The 17,135-nt window shown below is 55.4% G+C and overlaps 1 protein-coding gene across 1 annotated transcript; it reads left to right on the forward strand.

The window, feature by feature from the left end:
* The first annotated feature begins 2,299 nt into the window (after positions 1 to 2,299).
* LOC129514750 (ras-GEF domain-containing family member 1A-like) lies at positions 2,300 to 14,035 on the forward strand. Its single transcript, XM_055333466.1, is given in 12 exon segments — positions 2,300 to 2,398; positions 4,299 to 4,499; positions 6,898 to 7,023; positions 8,406 to 8,543; positions 9,358 to 9,579; positions 10,146 to 10,220; positions 10,561 to 10,662; positions 11,145 to 11,238; positions 11,325 to 11,404; positions 12,312 to 12,503; positions 13,349 to 13,472; positions 13,959 to 14,035. Coding segments are annotated over 12 exon segments (1,530 nt in total).
* The last annotated feature ends 3,100 nt before the right edge of the window (positions 14,036 to 17,135 follow it).

Below are 17,135 nucleotides of genomic sequence, written 5' to 3' on the forward strand. Positions count from 1 at the left end.
AATTCTCACCGGCTCTTTAGGCACGGCCCTCCGTGGGTGACCTCCCCGGCCCGTGCAGGTGTTGTTCGGAAGGTCTTGCAACAATCCGGTCTGGAAGGGACATGGTGGTTCCTGGGCAGCTTAACCACTGGTGGGCACCAGGGCATTGTCCTGGGTCAGGTCACTCCATCTCTGCCTGATCTGTAGTGTTTGATGGTCCATACTCTGACCACCTCTGCCAGCCAGGACTAGGGAGACTCAGTGCGAATGGGCAACAGGACCTGGGGGCATACTCCGGTCCAAAGCGCTGCTGGGATCTGACCCCCACCCCTTCCTTGGAAGGACAGGACCCACAGCCAGGTCTCTTTTCTTCCCCCCCCCCACAGGTGCCCTGATTCCCACCTCAGGACCTCACCTGGACAGAAGAAGGACCCCCCTCCTACCTTTCCTCGCTCTCCAGAAGCAGAAGCCAACACTAGGAGCACCGATGGTTCTCCTTATACACCCCAGCTCTCCCTCCAAAGGGTGTGTTCTCTCTAACAGCTTAATTTTTTTTTGTTTATGATAGTCCCACAGAGAGGCAGAGGGAGAAGCAGGCTTCGTGCACCGGGAGCCCGATGTGGGATTCGATCCCGTGTCTCCAGGATTGCGCCCTGGGCCAAAGGCAGGCGCCAAACCACTGTGCCACAAGGGGATCCCTTGTGAGAATTTTTTAAAAAGATTTTGAGAGGATGAGCACAATGGGGTGCAGAGGGAGAAGCAGCCCCCCTCCCCCACTGAGCAGGGAGCCGAAGTGGGACTTGATCCCAGGACACTGGGACCCTGACCTGAGTGGGGGGGCAGACGCTTAACCAACTGAGCCATCCAAGCGCCCTATTATGAGGATTAAGGAGGGGCTCAGTGCTAGCATTGGTGTCACTGATGGCTTGTGTGAGGTCCTCAACCTGAGCTTTGTTTCTATTATGATTGCGATTGCTGTGTGCTACTCATCAGGACAGGAGCCCAGATATCCTGGGCGTTCCACTCTGAGTGGCCCTTCCTTGAGAAGTGGGCCAGTCAGGACAATAGACACGAAGGAGTGTGGCCAGTGACGCAGTTCTGCTCTTGCTGGGATGGGAGAGGAGGACCCCAGTTGCAAGAACAGAAGGGACCACAAGGCCAGGGGGGTGGCCAGCAGAAATGCCAGGCAGGCAGGGGGCTCAGCAAGGGTTGTCCTCATCTCCACTTAATGGCTACAGAAATTGAGGCAGATTAGATTTGTCCAGGGGCAAGGAGCTGGCTGTTGTGTAGTGAGATTCAAAACGGAGGGTGCTCGAAATCTTTGCCCACTTGGCATTGAGCCTGGAGACCCCTCAACGCTTATGGCTGGGTGGGGGGCTCTGTTAGGGACAGAGAAGGGAGCAAAGAAGGGGCTCTGACAGGAGCCATGGACTCAGTACACAGAGGAGGGGAGAGAGGAGGACATGTGGGCAGCATCCCTGGGTGGGTCCCCGGGCAGGATGGATGCTGGGGTGGTCCCATACAGCCCCTGTGGGCCCTCCCTGTTCTCTGTGTGGGTTCCAGGCCCCCGCCTTGAAGCCTGCCTTCTCCGTGGACCTGAGGTGGTGGCTGTGCTTCTATCCACAGGCCCAGCCCTGGGCATCAGCCTCTTTAATGTGCTTTTTTTTTAAATTTTTATTTATTTATGATAGTCACAGAGAGAGAGAGAGAGAGAGAGAGAGGCAGAGACACAGGCAGAGGGAGAAGCAGGCTCCATGCACCGGGAGCCCGATGTGGGATTCGATCCCGGGTCTCCAGGATCGCGCCCTGGGCCAAAGGCAGGCGCCAAGCCGCTGCGCCACCCAGGGATCCCTAATGTGCTTTTATAAAAAGTACTGACTTCAAAAGTCAGCTGCTTTGCGCTAAAAAACAGTTATTTTATTTTTTCAAAGTTATTTTTTTAAAAAATGACAAACGGACGTACCATTTAGAAAAGCTACCAAATAGCTTGCAAATGTGTAGAATGGAAAGTGAGTCTCATCCTTCCCCAGTTCCGTTGCAGTGAAGTCTGTGATTAGTGTGGTGGTGACGGCCACACATTTCTGTGCACTTATGTAAGCCTATATTGATGTCCTTGAAAAATGGGCACTATGGGATCTTGTACAGTTGGGGGGATAGTCATGGGGTTCTCAGCCCAGATGCTGCAGGAGGGGCTGCTGCCCCAAGCCGAAGGGATGGGCCCCTCCTGGCAGCTCCATCCTGTGGTCTTCTGGGCTGTGATGAACAGGGTGTGGTGGGGTGCACTGGAGGACCAGAGCCCCGGGGGGGGAGGAGCGGGGTGATGACTGCAGGGCCGGCCATGGGCAGGTGCGAGGTGTGGTCAGGTGGCTGCCAGAGGCATGTGGACTTGAGCCCCCTCGGAAGCCCCCCAGACAGCTCGGTAATGCACAGATGGAAGACAGTGCCTGAGTTTCTGACCTGGCAGGTCTGGGCCAGGGCCTGAGAGTGTGCATGCCAGCAGGTGTTGAGGGGTGTGTTCTGGGAGTCTGAAACCCCATCCCCAAGTGAGGCAGCTGAGCCTGGGGATCAAGGACCTTTCAATCTCTGGGGCTTTTCTTGAGTGTTCACTCTCCTTACAACGAAGTTTTGGGGAATTCTAAGGCAGTCTTCAGGTGTTTGCAGGTAAATCTGTGTTATTTAGGCTGAGTGTCCTTTTTCCCTCATGTGAGGCTCAGCTGATGTGCTGTGGGGTGGAAGTTGGATCTGCTTGTGTAGACCTTGGAGAGCCAGGGTCCTCTCCTAGCAATAAAATACTCATGACTACTGTTTGCTCATTGGGTAAACTGAGGCCACACTGGCTCAGAAGCCTGCCCCAGTTTGGATCAGAAAGCAGGCGAGAGCTGGGAGGAGCAGCAGCAGCAGAGGTGAGCGCTATGGGAGCCCAAGGAGGGCGTATGCAGTTTCCACTCCCCTAAACAGGAGGAGGTGGCCTCCACCCCTAGGGAAGCAGAGCAGCATGGCTGACTGGGGAGGCCAGGGCTGGGGCACTGGGGCCTGCTCACCAGTACTCAGTGCTCACTAGATACGGAGAGAGCTCAAGAAGGTGCCCCGTTCCTCTGCTCCAACCTAGACCTGCCTGCCCTCTAAGTGGGGAGAGGGTGAGACTAGTCCAGCCAGTAGCACAGGCCACTCTGGCTGGCAGGAGGGGGAGCACGCACACGGGCTGTAACTTTCGAGGCCTTGGGCTGGCAAATGTGCCTCCCTCTGAGCCCCGTGCAGCACCTCCCAGGCACTGACAGCTGCCCCGGGCACTGGGAAGTGGAGGCCCAGGAGGGCTGCAGAGTCTCGTAGACCTCATGAAGACTTCCAGTAGAGGCCCTGCTGCAGGGTGAGGTGGGCACCCTCCTCCTGGTCCTGCCAGGCCGCTGTGGGCAGCTGCAGCTGTGGGAGCCCTGAGCACCCAAGACTGCTGTCTGATGTGTATGTCTAATAGGCAGTTCAAATTCAGCTCCAAAAGCAAGTTCCACATCTTTCCTCAAACCCCACCCTCATGTTCTTCCCCGTGCTGGTTAATCCTCAGGCCCGAGACCATCCTTTACAGCATCCGGAGTTGACCCTGCTTCCCTCCTCTACCACCTGATCTGAGCCATCTCTTCCTGAGTTATAGCAAAACCCACCAGTTGGTTTTCAGATCCCTCCCTTGCTGGGCCTCCACACCGCAGAAATAGTGACCTTCACCCTGAGTCCCTCGGAGTCCCTGTGCCTGCTGTCTCACTCAGAGGAGGTGCACATGGCCCCCTGCCCCCAGCCTAGGTGTGCATAGTCTGGCTTGTTACTCCTCAGACCGTTCTCCCTGCTCCTTCCCTCTACACACCCTGGTGTCAGGACCTTGGCACCTGCTGTCCCTTATGCCTAGAATGTTCCTTTCTTATCCCAGCATGCTGCATGACTAACAGTGTCAGTCTATCCCAGCGGTACCACCTGAGGCTGCTTTGACCACCCCTACATGCTTGGTCTTCTCCTCCATAGTTTTCTCTTCTTCACTGGGATGTAACCCCAGGAGGCAGGGTTCTGTGTGTCCAGGCTGTGGGAATGGGGCCTGCTATGCACAGAGCAGGTGCTGAAGAAACATTTATCAGATACCCAGTAGCTGCAGGGCTTCCAGGGGGCCTGCCTGCCCACCTCTGATGCCCACCCATGGTTGGGGTGCCCCTCCTGACCCTGGTGAGAGCCTCCTGGTGGGGCTCTCACCGTGTACCTGCACACACTCAGGATGCAGGCCAGCCTAGGAGGAGGAGGGCCTGGCGATGGGGCCTGTGATGCCTTTTACTTCTTCCCAGGAAACTACGCCCCAGACCTCTGTCGTCTTCTCCAGCATACTCGGGCCCAGCCATCGTGGACAAGCGCAGCCCGGCATGGGGGAGTGAGGAAGCGGGGCCAGTAGCTCTGGGGACCTTGTCTTCCGAGACGGTCACCTCATCTCTTGGTCCCTGGAGGCCTTGATGGAGCACCTGGTCCCCACAGTGGACTCTTACCCGGATGTGAGTGCCATGACCTGGGATGGGTGGGAGGAGTGGGGGCCACCTGGGTTTCAGGGGAGGTTGCTTCTGGGATGGGGAAGGAGGCCCGGACCGAGAACTGAAGAGAGCAGTGTGGTAGGGGAAGGTCATCGGGGAGCCTCAGCCCTGCTTCCTGCTCTGCCCCTGCCCCCTGCCCCCAGCCTAGGGGAGAGGCACCTTCAGTGACTTCCCTGCTTACCCCAGGCAGCTGGAAGATGGCCTTGATGGCATGAGGAAGGATTACACAAGGGGGTGAAACAGGGACCTGAGCTCTGGCAGGGATGTCAGGGAGGAAGAGCAGTCTATAAGGGGTAAGGCTGGTGCCTTGGAGTCCTGGTGAGGGTCCACCCACCCTGCGTGTGTGTGTCCTGTCCCTGAGCTGGGGAAGGTGGTTTTGTGCATGAACTGCCATCGTCCAGAAAAAGAGGAGACAGGCCCGCCACGCTTGGCCAGCATACAGACCCCCAGGCGTGTGCCTGAGTTCAAATCCTCCCTCTTCATTTCAAGATGCCATTGGTACATTCTTAGAAGGAGTCCCTTGTCGTGTGGCTTCCCTCGTGCCTCTGCTAGGGGCCATCTCGTAGGTACAGTGGTGTTAGGCCTGCTGCTCCCCAGGATGGTCAGGCTGCAGCAGCGCATCCCAGCCACGACCCCCCTCGGTCCTGAGGGCAGAGCTGTGCTCCCCGCCTGCAGGGGCTGCCCCTCCCCTCTCCGGCTTGTATCTAATGCTGCTGGAGCCTACTCAGCTTCTCGGTGTGCCTGTGCCCTCCGGCCCAACATGGCACGCCTCCCACCTACCCCCGCCATAGGGCTCCATCCCTCCTGAAAACCCTTCCAGACTTGGGCTGGGGCTGGGATTGGTGGTGCAGCTGGGAAGAGGGGCCTTGAGGCCCTGAAACAGCCTAGGGCAGGGTATCAGCCTCCCAGGGGCTGGCACCTCCAACTCCAGCTCTGCTCTGTGGCCTCGTGGCGGGGGCTACTCCTCATTTAGGTCTGTCCCAGAAGGAAGGGCCTTCTTGGCTGCTACTCAGGATTATCCCCCAAACACTATGCCTGTGTTCCCGGAGCGAGTAAGGGGGCGGTAGAGCAGAAAGGTAGGGCTGCCAGAGTCCAGCTAGGCATCAGCTCCTCTGCCAGCTTCCTGGGTTCCCCCAGCCTCCCCCTGCTGCCCCTGCCCCATGTACGCTGGCAACTGGGGATGCATGCACACCAGTACATCTCTGTGCTCCTTGGGAAATGCACGGCTCCGCCCTGTGAGCTTTTCTCACTTTGGCTAAGAACTCCAAGGTGTGATGCCCGGGTGACTTTCATCACACGTCTGAGGCATCTGCTTAGGAAGGGGTCACCTACCAGCAGGGATCTCTGAGCACCCATGTTGCACAGCTTGGGGACAGGTCATGGGAAGTGTGAGTATTAGGGGATGTGGTTGGAGGAACCCCTGCGGTTCCCAGGAGAGTCTCCTCTAATGGCGTCTGGAGGCTGCATGGGGGCAGTGAGGGCCTGAGGCTCTGAATCCCGAGTCCTGTTCCACAAGGCCTTGTGGGCCCAGAGTGCAGGCAAAGGGTCCCAGGCCCTCCAGCCTGCAGCAGTCATGCAGGGGTAGACTCCCCAGGAGAGCCCCAAGCAGCTTCCCCCACTCCCAAGTCCACCCTGTCTGTAGGCAGGGGCCAATGTGGAGCTCTCACAGGTGCTGACCCAGGTGAGACGAAATGCTCCTGAGAACCCTGGGCCCTGTTCCCTTTTAGTCCAGGTCATGAGGACCTATCAGAACCTGCACCACACAACCCAGTGAGTAGTGACAAGCACATGGCTGTGGGACAGAGAGGGGCCTTGGTGTGCCAGGTGGAGATAAGGCCCACAGTTGGTTAGTGACTGCACTGGGGCTTGCAGCCATCTGCTGGGGCTGGGTGCTGGGTGCAGGGCCTGAGACTGCCCCACCATGCCCTCAAGCTGCTTCCCCTGGCAAGGCCAGTAACCATCTGGAGAAGCAGCACGCTTGGAGCCTGGCCCCAGGAGCACTGTGTGAGGTTGGGAGAGTCCCACCAACATTCAAGGTTGGGTGTTCTCTTCCATCGTGGGGTAAGACGGGGTGGAGGAGAATCCCAGCAGAGCAAGGTGCTGGGAGGTGAGCTTGTTGGGGGAAGCCTCCAGGGGCTGCTCAGAGGGGGGATTTACTTTGTGCTTTGCCAGGGGGGCGGGGGCAGGATTTGGGTAACTGAGAGAAAGGGAAGGGCAGTCAAGGCGCAGCAAAGCATGCGGGGGTAGGCACGGCCGCTGGGTGGTGCTGTCGGGCCGCCATGGGGCTCGCTGGCCCTGACCTCAGCGGTTGGGGCCGCACCAGGCCTGACCTGCTCCTCTCCCTCTCTCCTTGTCTCTTCAGAGGACATACGTCTTTACCTTCCTCTTGAGCTCCCGGGTCTTCATGCCCCCTCATGACCTGCTGGTCCGTGTGGGGCAGATCTGCCTGGAGCGGAGGCAGCAGCTGGAGACTCCTGGGGCTGAGAAGGTAAAGGTGCTGATGGGTGCTACCTGTGTGTGCCCCCAGCTCCTGGCTTGCTCACAGCTGGGAGAGAAGCTGGCAGGACAGGTCTGGCTGAGCCCAGCCCAGGGCCCTCCCTGATTGGGCAAGGTTGGCTTGTCTCTGGCCCCCTGGGTACCCCTGGGGCATGGCTCCCTGTGGGGCACGGGGTGCACACCCAGCTCAGCACTCTCCATGGGGTGCTACAAATAACTGTTCTTGGTGGGTACTCACACCTCTTTCCAGGAAAGACAGCCCTGCCAGCAATCCTGGTGAGTGCCGGGACCCCGGCTGGCAGGAAAACCACTCTGGGTAGAGGTCAGGTGGCAGCACTCCCAGGCTGACTCTCCTGCCTGGAGTGGTTTTCAGGAGGGCTCTTTTCCCTGTTGTCTCCTGCTTGAGCCAGGCTTTGGTGGCCAGGATGGCTGTGGGCATGTGCTTTGGGAGCAGTGGCTTCAGGAAGTCTGGTCTGGTGCAGAGGACGGGGTGGTAGGTATGCCATCCGAGAACTGGCAGGGCTTAGTCTGGGCTGCGGCAGAGCATGTGCTGCCCCCCATTTGCTAATGACTTTGTCCTCTATGATCCCTCCACCAGACCAGGCCTCACCGTGCACCTGCACATGCTCAGGATGCAGGCCAGCCCCGGGGGGAGAACCAGCTGGGCCTGTGGCCAGGATCAGGCAGGCTGGAGGCAGCTCAGCAGGGGTGGGGCAGATGTGGGCCAAAAAGGTGGGGATGAGGAGTGGCTAGAGGCCCACAGGGCAGCAAGAGCAGCCCGGAGGGCAGGCCCAGGCAGGCAGGAGCTGGTCAGTGCTGAGGAGGAGCCTAGTGGGCACAGAAGGGGTGCTGGCACCTGTGGTCATTTTAGCGGGACAGTGTGGGGCTGGGCACTGAGGACCAGATTGGGCACACCGTCCTCGGGCCTTATGTGTGTGGCCCCGGCAATGGCAGGGGTGCCCGCCCACCTTTAGTGACGTGAAGCAGGGAGAGGGGATGCCTCTGAGCATCTGCACCCCTTCCCAGCACTTGCCCACCTGCTTTTAACTGAGGGGGCAGGCGAGAGTCTCTCATTCAATAATTTTGCTTGGTTTTCAGTTATTTTAAATGGGTGACTTCTAAGAACAACAAAGGAAATTAGTTTCCTATGTCATGGTAGAGGATACATTTTTTTGAAAAGGCGTTTAAGTGAAATTGCTGTACTAAGGGGAATAGGAAACAAAGCAGGCACAACAGAATCCACAGGGGACAAGGAGGGGATGGTCCTCCCAAGCACCCTCACCCCAGACCCGGAGGAGAGGGGGAGGCTCGTACCACTTGTTATCTCCTTGCCCACTGTGGAGGGTGACTTTGCTCTACGTCCTGCCACCTCAGGCCAAGCTCAAGTCTTTCTCAGCCAAGATCGTACAGCTATTTAAGGAGTGGACAGAGGCCTTCCCCTGTGACTTCCAGGATGAGAAGGCGATGGCCGAACTGAAGGCCATCACTCAGCGGGTCACACTGTCTGATGAGGTGAGGTCTTCCCTGGAGCCCTGCAGAGCTCCGTGTGTGTATGTCTGGGGGAGAGGGTCTACTCTCACAGGAGGGCGGGTCTTCAGGGACAGCTCTCTATGTAGTCTTCTATGCTGTCCCCTTTTAAGATGACTGGGTGGCTCCATTTGTACCCATCCCCAGACTGCTCAGCTGTCCAGCAATGGGCCTTGGCACACTTGGCATGTGAGAGACCCTGTGGCCTAAGTAGTGGGCTGGAATGAGCCCAGGCCCTACCCTTTCCTGGGTTTGGGGTGAGTGGAGTGGGAGCCTAGTAAAAGCCGGTTTGCAGTTCTGGCCTCCCAGCTCACTCCCGGCCTTTTGTGGAGACAGGAAACCTGGGGAGTACTCTGTGTGCTCTGCGTCTTGTCTGGTTTGAGGGCTCCCAAAGCCCAGGGAGAGCTCTGGGCAGGGCCGGGGCTGTTCCCCCCTGCAGGGAGTGAAGGTTCCGGGTCCTAGAGGATGCTCTCTTCCCTACTGTAGGCTGCCTTACTGTGGGAAGACCAAAAGTGGTTCAGCTGCGTGCTCCTGGGAAAGCCATGGTTTTCTACCCCTGGCTTGGGCCTGGCCCTCAGCTCCCATCCCCACAGCGTAGGCAGCTGAGCCACCCTCAGCAGGACTTAGAGGAGCTCCCACTGTGTTCTTCTGTCCTCAAAGGCCCGAATATTCATGGCAGATTTGAGTAGGGATGTGGGCTCAAAGTTAGGCAGATCCTTAGGGAGGAGATGGGTTCCTCTGGAGAGGCGATGGTCTTGCCAGCTCACACCAGCACCTTCACTGTCCCCTACCTTCACAGGAGAATGGCACAGTGAAGAAGGCCATTGCCCAAATGACACAGAGCCTGCTGCTGTCTCTGGCTGCCTGAAGCCAGCTACAGGAGCTTCGGGAGAAGCTCCGCTCACCAGCCATGGACAAAGGGTCTGTCCTCAAGGCTAAGTCCCCAGCCACTCAGAAGGACATCCTGGGCGTGTGCTGCGACCCACTGGTGCTGGCCCAGCAGCTGACTCATCTAGAGCTGGTCAGTGCCACAGCATGCACTGCTTGGGGTAGGATGTATCACCGATGCTCACTCATCGGTGCCTCCTCGCTGGTCGGTCAGACTGGGGAGTCAGGTGAAGCTCACGTGCCAGATCAAACCTGTGCTTCTGGGTCCCCAGGATCACAGCAGCCCTTTGTGCATGGGAGGGGCTGGGGTGATGGGACTGCAGTGGCCACAGGATAGAGGACTGGCCCAGGAGGTGAAGGGCTTGGAGGGGGAGAGCCAGTTCCCCCCACCCCATCTCCTCGTCTTGCCTATGCCGTGGGCTGGAAGGTACCCTGTAGCTAGCTGCCACTGCCCCAAGGCCTCACTCCCATGAAGCCCTGTTTCCTCCCCTCCCAGGGGAAGGTCTTCCAGACCCCGAGGGTACCTTTGGGGGTGGGGGTGGGCAGAACCTGCCCCACTGGCTGGATGCTCTGATCAAGGAGAGGCTGTGGCACACACGTGCAGGAAGGTCTGGACTGCCACTCTGAACGTGGCCCACACCTTGGGTATGGGGCCCAAGAATGGCAGGCTTGTCACCTTCCCGTCCTTGCCCATCCTAGGAGAGGGCCAGCAGCATTCACCCTGAGGACCTGATGCAGATGGTCAGCCACATGGACTCCCGGGACAAGCACAGGGTGAGGGGCTGCTGTGTGCTCGTGGGTGGCCTTAAGGGGGTCCCTGTCTATACCCCATGCAGGGTGGGGGCCTCACAACTGAATGGGTCTGGCCTAGTGCCTGTTCCACGGGGTCTGCAGACAGCAATGCAGGGTGATACAGACTGGAAGGGGCCAGTGTTCCCAGGAGCTTGGGGAGGGGCGTCCTGGGAGCCCTGGGCCTGTCCAGCTGCCCATAGCCCACTGTCCTTTTCAGTCTCTTTTGGCCATGGTGCCAGCTCATTTCTGGGGGTAGGACTGGGGCGGCACCTGCTGGCAGGGTCCTCATGCTCCCTGTGATCTGCTGTGTGTGCTCTACCAGTGCCGAGGGGACCTGACCAAGACCTATAGCCTGGAGGCCTATGACAACTGGTCCAACTGCCTTAGCATGCTAGTGGCCACCGAGGTGTGCCGGGTAAGCACTGCACAGCCCATGTGTGTAGGGTGGCACTGTCCCTTCTCCAAACCCACGAGGCTGCCTGGGGCTCTAACTTCTGTACCCCTCAGATGATAAAACTCTGAAAGTGGAGACAGAAGCCTCCATTCCAGGGCCACCAACATCCCTGCTGCCCCTACCACCACTACCCCCCCCGGTGCCCTGGCCAGTCTCCCAGTGATTGAGACACACCCATCCGTGGAGTGTACCAGCGCAGTCTGTGAGTTTATCTGGGGCTCGCTCCCTTAGTGATCTCGGACTGCTCTCCTGCCCCTTTGCCCAGCATCGAAGATGCCACCGCTGCATTTCCTGCCTCTGCAGCCCATGGGAATCTCCCCAACCCTGGGTCTGACAGCACTGAGGGCCCAGGGTGGCTCCTGTCCAGCCTGCCCTTCAGGGACGGGTGGTGGAGGGATGCTCGTACGGTTGGCTCACCCTGAGGCTGTCTGGCTGCTCTCAATATGGTGAAGAAGAAGCACCAGACCCGCATGCTCGAGTTCTTTATTGATGTGGCCCAGGGGTGCTTCAACATCGGGAATTTCATCTCCATGATGGCCATCATCGGTGAGTGTCCAGGCCCCGGGCCTCCCTAGCCAGCTCTTGTGTGGCCTGCCTACCGCCATCCTGACCCTACCCGCTGTTCCCTGCAGGTGGCATGAACCTCAGTCCTGTGGCGAGGCTGAAGAAAACATGGTCCAAAGTCAAGATGGCCAAATTTGAGGTCTTGGAGGTAGGAACCTCAGCCTCATCCTGCATTGGCCTGAGGAAGGGTGGGCGTCCCATCATGCTCTGCCCCCTTGCTGAGAACCCACTGCCCACAGTGCCATCTGGTGTAGGGCATGTTGAGCTGGCCTGGCTGCTCTAGGAGGTGGGTAGCTGAAGCTCTCCTCAGCCCTTGGGACTTTAGTCAGAACTGGCATTGCCTAAAGCAAGTTCTGGAGAGTGGTTAGGAATCAGGTTGAGAAACATGGGCCCATGAGCCCTGTGCTGGGTGATGCTGACTAAGCAGACCGGCCTTTTCCTGGCTTGAATTCCTGTGGTCCTGGATTATCTGGGTGGCCCAGGAGTCGACAGGACTTCCCCAATATATTTGATCACAGAATCCCCTTTTTTTTCAATTGTATTTATTCATTCATGAAAGACCCAGAGAAAGGCAGAGACCTAGGCAGAGGGAGAAGCAGGATCCCCGCAGGGAGCGTGATGTGGGACTCGATCCCAGGACCCTGGGATCATCATGCACTGAGCCCAAAGGCAGACGCTCAACCACTAAGCCACCCAGGCATCCCCAGAATCCACTTTCTATAAACATCTTGCAGAGCTTGTCAGGTTTGGGAGGTGTTGGCCCCAGTAGAGGGGCAGTGGAAGGTTTTGAAAGGAAAGGGAGACCCAGGCTCAGCAGGGCAGGGAAGAGGTGTGTGTGAGCTGTGAGACTTCTCTAACTTTCCTGATGGTGCTTGGGCCCAGACGCAGTGCTGAGCCAGATGCTCACTCCTGGTAAGGAGGCCTCCTCTGGTGACGGTCCAGGCTGCCCAGTGGGGCAGTACCTTCCCCATCAGTTTCCTGACCTTCAAGGGGGACTCTGAACAAGTCAGGTGCAGGGAGAGCCCGGCCCACCACATCCTCCCATCTGCCCACAGCGCCACATGGACCCATGCAGCAATTTCTGCAACTATCGCACCGCCCTGCAGGGGGCCACGCAAAGGTCCCAGATGGCTAAGAGCAGCCCAGAGAAGATTGTCATCCCTGTGTTCAACCTTTTTGTTAAGGACCTTTACTTCTTACACAAAATCCATACGAACCACCTGCCCAATGGGCATGTTAACTTCAAGGTGAGCTCAGCCCCCTTGTGGTCCAAGGGGAGGGGGGCCAAACTGTCCCAACACAAGGCAGGGCAGACAGTCTGTGCCATTAGGCTGCAAGGCGGTGACCCTGGTACAGAAAGGCCTTTAGGACTGAAAGCTCCAGGGGGGCTGTGTGTGCTGTTTATGAAGTATCAGGGTGACCCCAACCCTTCTGGGTGGATGCTCTGGTTATAGGGCTTGGAGCCACCGGGAGCTTGTATTTACCCAGGACCCTGGTCCCAACAGGTAGACAGAGAAGGGGGCTATACCTTCTGGGGGGTTTGGGAGGGAGGAAGGCTTTTAGGCAAGAAGGGACTTGAGCAGGAAGGAAGCAGCAACAGAATTCCAGATGGAAGCTAAGGGTCGCCGGCCAAGGGTGGGAAGGTAGGACAAAGGTCATCGGGGAGGTGTAGGGGAAGTGAGGTTGTCCAGTGTTTACCTCACACAGGTAAGGGGTATGAAGGAATTCGGGATCCTTACACAGGCCCTAAAGAGTGAGATCAGGGCATGTTCTGGTTGGTGGTATTGTGCCAGGTGTGGCCTGCATACGTGCCTCAGCTTGGAGTCTCAGATGGGGACCTCTTGGGTCTTACACAGGCAGGGCACAGACCCTGCCACAGCCTGATGGTCTAGGCAAAGAGCAAGCAGAGTGGTCTTGGGGACACTTACTGGCTCTCATGCTGCATCAAGTGCTGCCGTGGCCACAAAGTCAGGTGACTAGGGTCACTGTCCCATCTTGCTGGGATGCAGAATGAAGCCAGAACCTAACCCTAACCAAGGATTTCAAGCTGAAAATGACAAATGAACATCCAGTTGGTCTTCTGTATTTTCAGAAATTTTGGGAGATCTCCAGACGGAACCAGGAGTTCATGACATGGACTCAGGTAGAGTGTCCCTTCCAGAAGGACAAGAAGATTCAGAATTACCTGCTCACGGCACCCATCTACAGCGAGGAAGGTGAGGCCCAGCTCCCCGTGGCAGCACACCCATGTCCCCACACCACCGTACATGTCACCCTGACTCCCCCACATCCAGGGCCTCGGCCCTCATGGGGTTGCCCTGGGAGGCGGGCCTGATCGTTGTCCTCATGTTCTACAGGAGCAGCTCAGCCCACAGGGGTGAGTACATGAGGTTGGGCAGTGGGTAGATGACAGGATGAGGACAAGGAGAGAGAGGGCTCTGGAAGCCACCTGAGAGAGCCAGAGCGTGGTTGGGCTAGTGCTGCAGGACCAGAAATTTTGCAGTCCCTAAGTCCCTAAGGAGGAAGCTGGGAGCTCTAGATCTCATGGGGCCTATCACCTCATGAAACAGGGACTTGTGGAAAAGTCCAGACCCCAGAGGTCATTGTCCTTGCCCGGCTGCTCCCCTAGGAAGGGTTAACTGGCGTGGTGTGCAGACTGACTGCACGTGGACATGGGTTCTGAGGGGCTTCTCATCTCGCAGCGCTCTCCATCGCCTCCTTTGAAAGTGAAGGTCCTGAAAGCCGCAGCGAAAAAGATAGCTGGAAGACTCTCCGGTAAGCAACCCCCGGGGACAGGCCTGTGAGCCCCTGAGACTAGTCCCATGCCTGGGTCTACAGGAAGGGAGAGGACTGGGGAGCATGATCTGTCCTTCTGAAAGGCGGCCAGGGGGTACCTCCACATAGAAAAAAAGAAAGAAAGAATAGGAAAAATTACTTGCAGAGACACCTTATGTGGAAGAGAGATGATTATTTCTGTCTATATTTTAAATCTGTCACAGAACGCCAAATCTTACCCAGATGCTGGTAAAGGAGAACATTTTCTTCATTTTAGAAATAATACCCAGAGAATACACCCATCTGTCTGTTGTAAGAAAATGTCCAAATCACATGTTTATCAAGAGAACCCGAAGTGTTAGTGAGAGCTAAAATATGCCAGGAACAACGACAGCAACAAATATCAAAGAAAATAATGGGCAGCGGTGTTTTAAAATGTGTTTCTGGTGAAAATGATATCTAGGATGTCTGTTATATTTAAGGTACCTCACGATATTAAATTTATGAGGTTAAAACAGTATTTAAAAAAAAGATGGCTAGGAGATTCATCTCAGATGTGAAATAGAAGAATGTTCGACGATAACCATTAAACACTTGGCACCTATTTCAAATTTTCACCGGGTGAAGGAACATATCTTACTTTTCAGGAAAACCTTCACCTTTGTTAACCTGAATCACTGCAGAGTTTAAGGGTGTGGTGTTGTGGAGAAATTCAAGTGTTTTAGGTTTCCTAATGGGTTATGACAATCTTTGGATGGAATTTTAATTAAATTCAACAATCACTTACCTTATTCCTTGTAGGGTCCTAAATATGAAGGTGAGTAAGATTGAAACATTTCCCCAAGATTTCACATCCATCAGAAAAAAAAAATCCCAAAGAACTCAAACTTGTGGCAGGGAAGTTAAATGCTATAATAGAGGGAGAAAGTGTGAAGGGAACAGAGGGATGGAAATGGTTAATTTTGAAGGAAGAAATTGAGGATGTTTCATAGATGAGCTGGCCTGTGAGCTGGGCCTGCAACAATGAGGATACAGGGGAAAGCATCCGGCCACAGGCATTCTCATCCACGGAAAACCATCCTATAGGTTTTGGAGCAGGAAGTGCTCTGATCAGTTCCCATTTGTTTTTGTTTTTCACGGTTTTTAAAAGTTGTAAAATGGTATGAACTTACGGAGAGGTACATACCTTATAAATGTTTGCTATCTGGCTTTTTCCTCAACAAACTCCTGCAGGAGTGACTCTCCTCCTACCAAGGGAAAAACAAAATAAAGCATTAGGGCAGATCCCCAGCAGTTCCTGAGCCAGGGCTGGCATCACGGGGGTACAACAGGACTGAGCAGAGGCACTAGGCCTGGTGCCGAGCTGGGTCCCCAGCTTGCATCTACTGCCTCTCCTGCTGCATCTTGAAATTCCTGCGAATTTTGAGCAAGGGACCCCACTTTGTATTTGGTCCCACAGATGACATAGTCTTTCCTGCCCCCAACCTTCATGCTCGAACACATTCAACCATGCTATTTCCTCCATTAGTGCTAACCAGTATTTTTTTTAATTTTCTTTATATAGCTTATCCCCTAATTACACAAGAACAAACAAAATAGTTTTTTTTTTAATAAACAAGGTGTAAATAGAATCATACAGTATGTACTCGGTCGTGTCTGGCTTTTTTCACTCAACATGTCGAGGTGAAGAATCATCATGATTCATTCATTTCCTCAGTGACATTGGTGATGGGCTCTATCTACCAGATTACACAGGATGGATTGGTACGAAGGGAAGAGCAAGACTGGGAGCAAGGAGACCAGCAAATGAGAGGCTGGGCTTGTTGATAATTACAATGTGAGAGCCTGGGACCTATAAATACTATCACAGGAAAAGCTCTGCTCTTTAGAAACCAGTATTTCCGAGCCCTCAGACTTTCAGAACTACTGCGGGGTGGAGCAAAGCTACTCCGAGACAACGGCAACAACAACACAACCCTGCTTTGGGGACAAAGAAGCAGGCCCTGAGCAACTAGCAACAGATGACAGTCAAGTTAGTTCAACAAACCAAAACTTATCCCCAGTGTGCCATATGGGCCAAGAGGAAAAAGCAGGCTAATTGTAGACACACACACACTTATAGGTATGTGCACATGTGTGTGTGATGTATACATTTTTACATTGCTCACAGACACGTCTTATGGTGCAAATGAATGAGGGTATCGAAGTAGCAGAGACAAGAAACAAGAACATCATTTTTTAAGAGGAAAAGGAAAAACAGTGGAGGTGACCTGAAGCTGTGCAGCACAGTCGGCAGCAGGTGCACTAAGATCCTGGCACCTGGGATTCGAAATGGATGGGGCCACACAACGGGGCTGGACTGGAGACAAAGCGAGGAAAGGCTGGACGACTCTGATGAGTGTGTATGCGTGTAGGAGGGGCAGTCGCCTTCACCACATCCTCCTTTTACCCATGATTGGGGTGCATTTCCTGTGAGTGATATTAAAGCCACCAGCAGCGGGCAGTGCCTGGGTGGCTCAGTCTGTTAAGCGACACCCCCCTTGATGTCAGCTCAGGCCTTGATCTCACGGTGGTGAGATCCAGGTTGTGAGGCCTTGTGTTGGCCTCTGCGCTTGGCCAGGAGTCTGCTTGGGAGTCTCTCCCTCTCTGTCCGCTCCCTCCATCCCCGCTCGCACACACGCACCTGTGCCTTCTCAATAAATAAATAAATAAATAATAATAGATAGATAGATAGATAAATAAATAAAATCTTGAAAAAAATAAAATCCAATCACCGGAAGACTTCCAGGAGAAGACAGTATCCATTTACAGCAGTATTTTACTCCGTTGGTAGCCCACCGAGGATACTCTATGTTAGCATTCTGGGGGGCATATTCATTATTAAACACACGTGACTTTTTTTGTTTTTTAACACAAGCGACCCCAACTAACAAAACCATCGCCAGTGCAGTAGAGTGCTAAGGCAACGCCACCCAGCCAGCTGTGTTCCGCAACATGTATTCCACGCCAGCACTAGGGAAAAGCAAAAAGCGGAAGCATTCCTTCGAACTGCGCTCATCTAAAATAGAAAGGAGCTCTGAAAACAGCAAACATGTGAAAACGAT

This window comes from Nyctereutes procyonoides, unplaced genomic scaffold (assembly GCF_905146905.1).
Source record: "Nyctereutes procyonoides isolate TBG_1078 unplaced genomic scaffold, NYPRO_anot_genome, whole genome shotgun sequence".
NCBI lineage: Eukaryota > Metazoa > Chordata > Mammalia > Carnivora > Canidae > Nyctereutes > Nyctereutes procyonoides.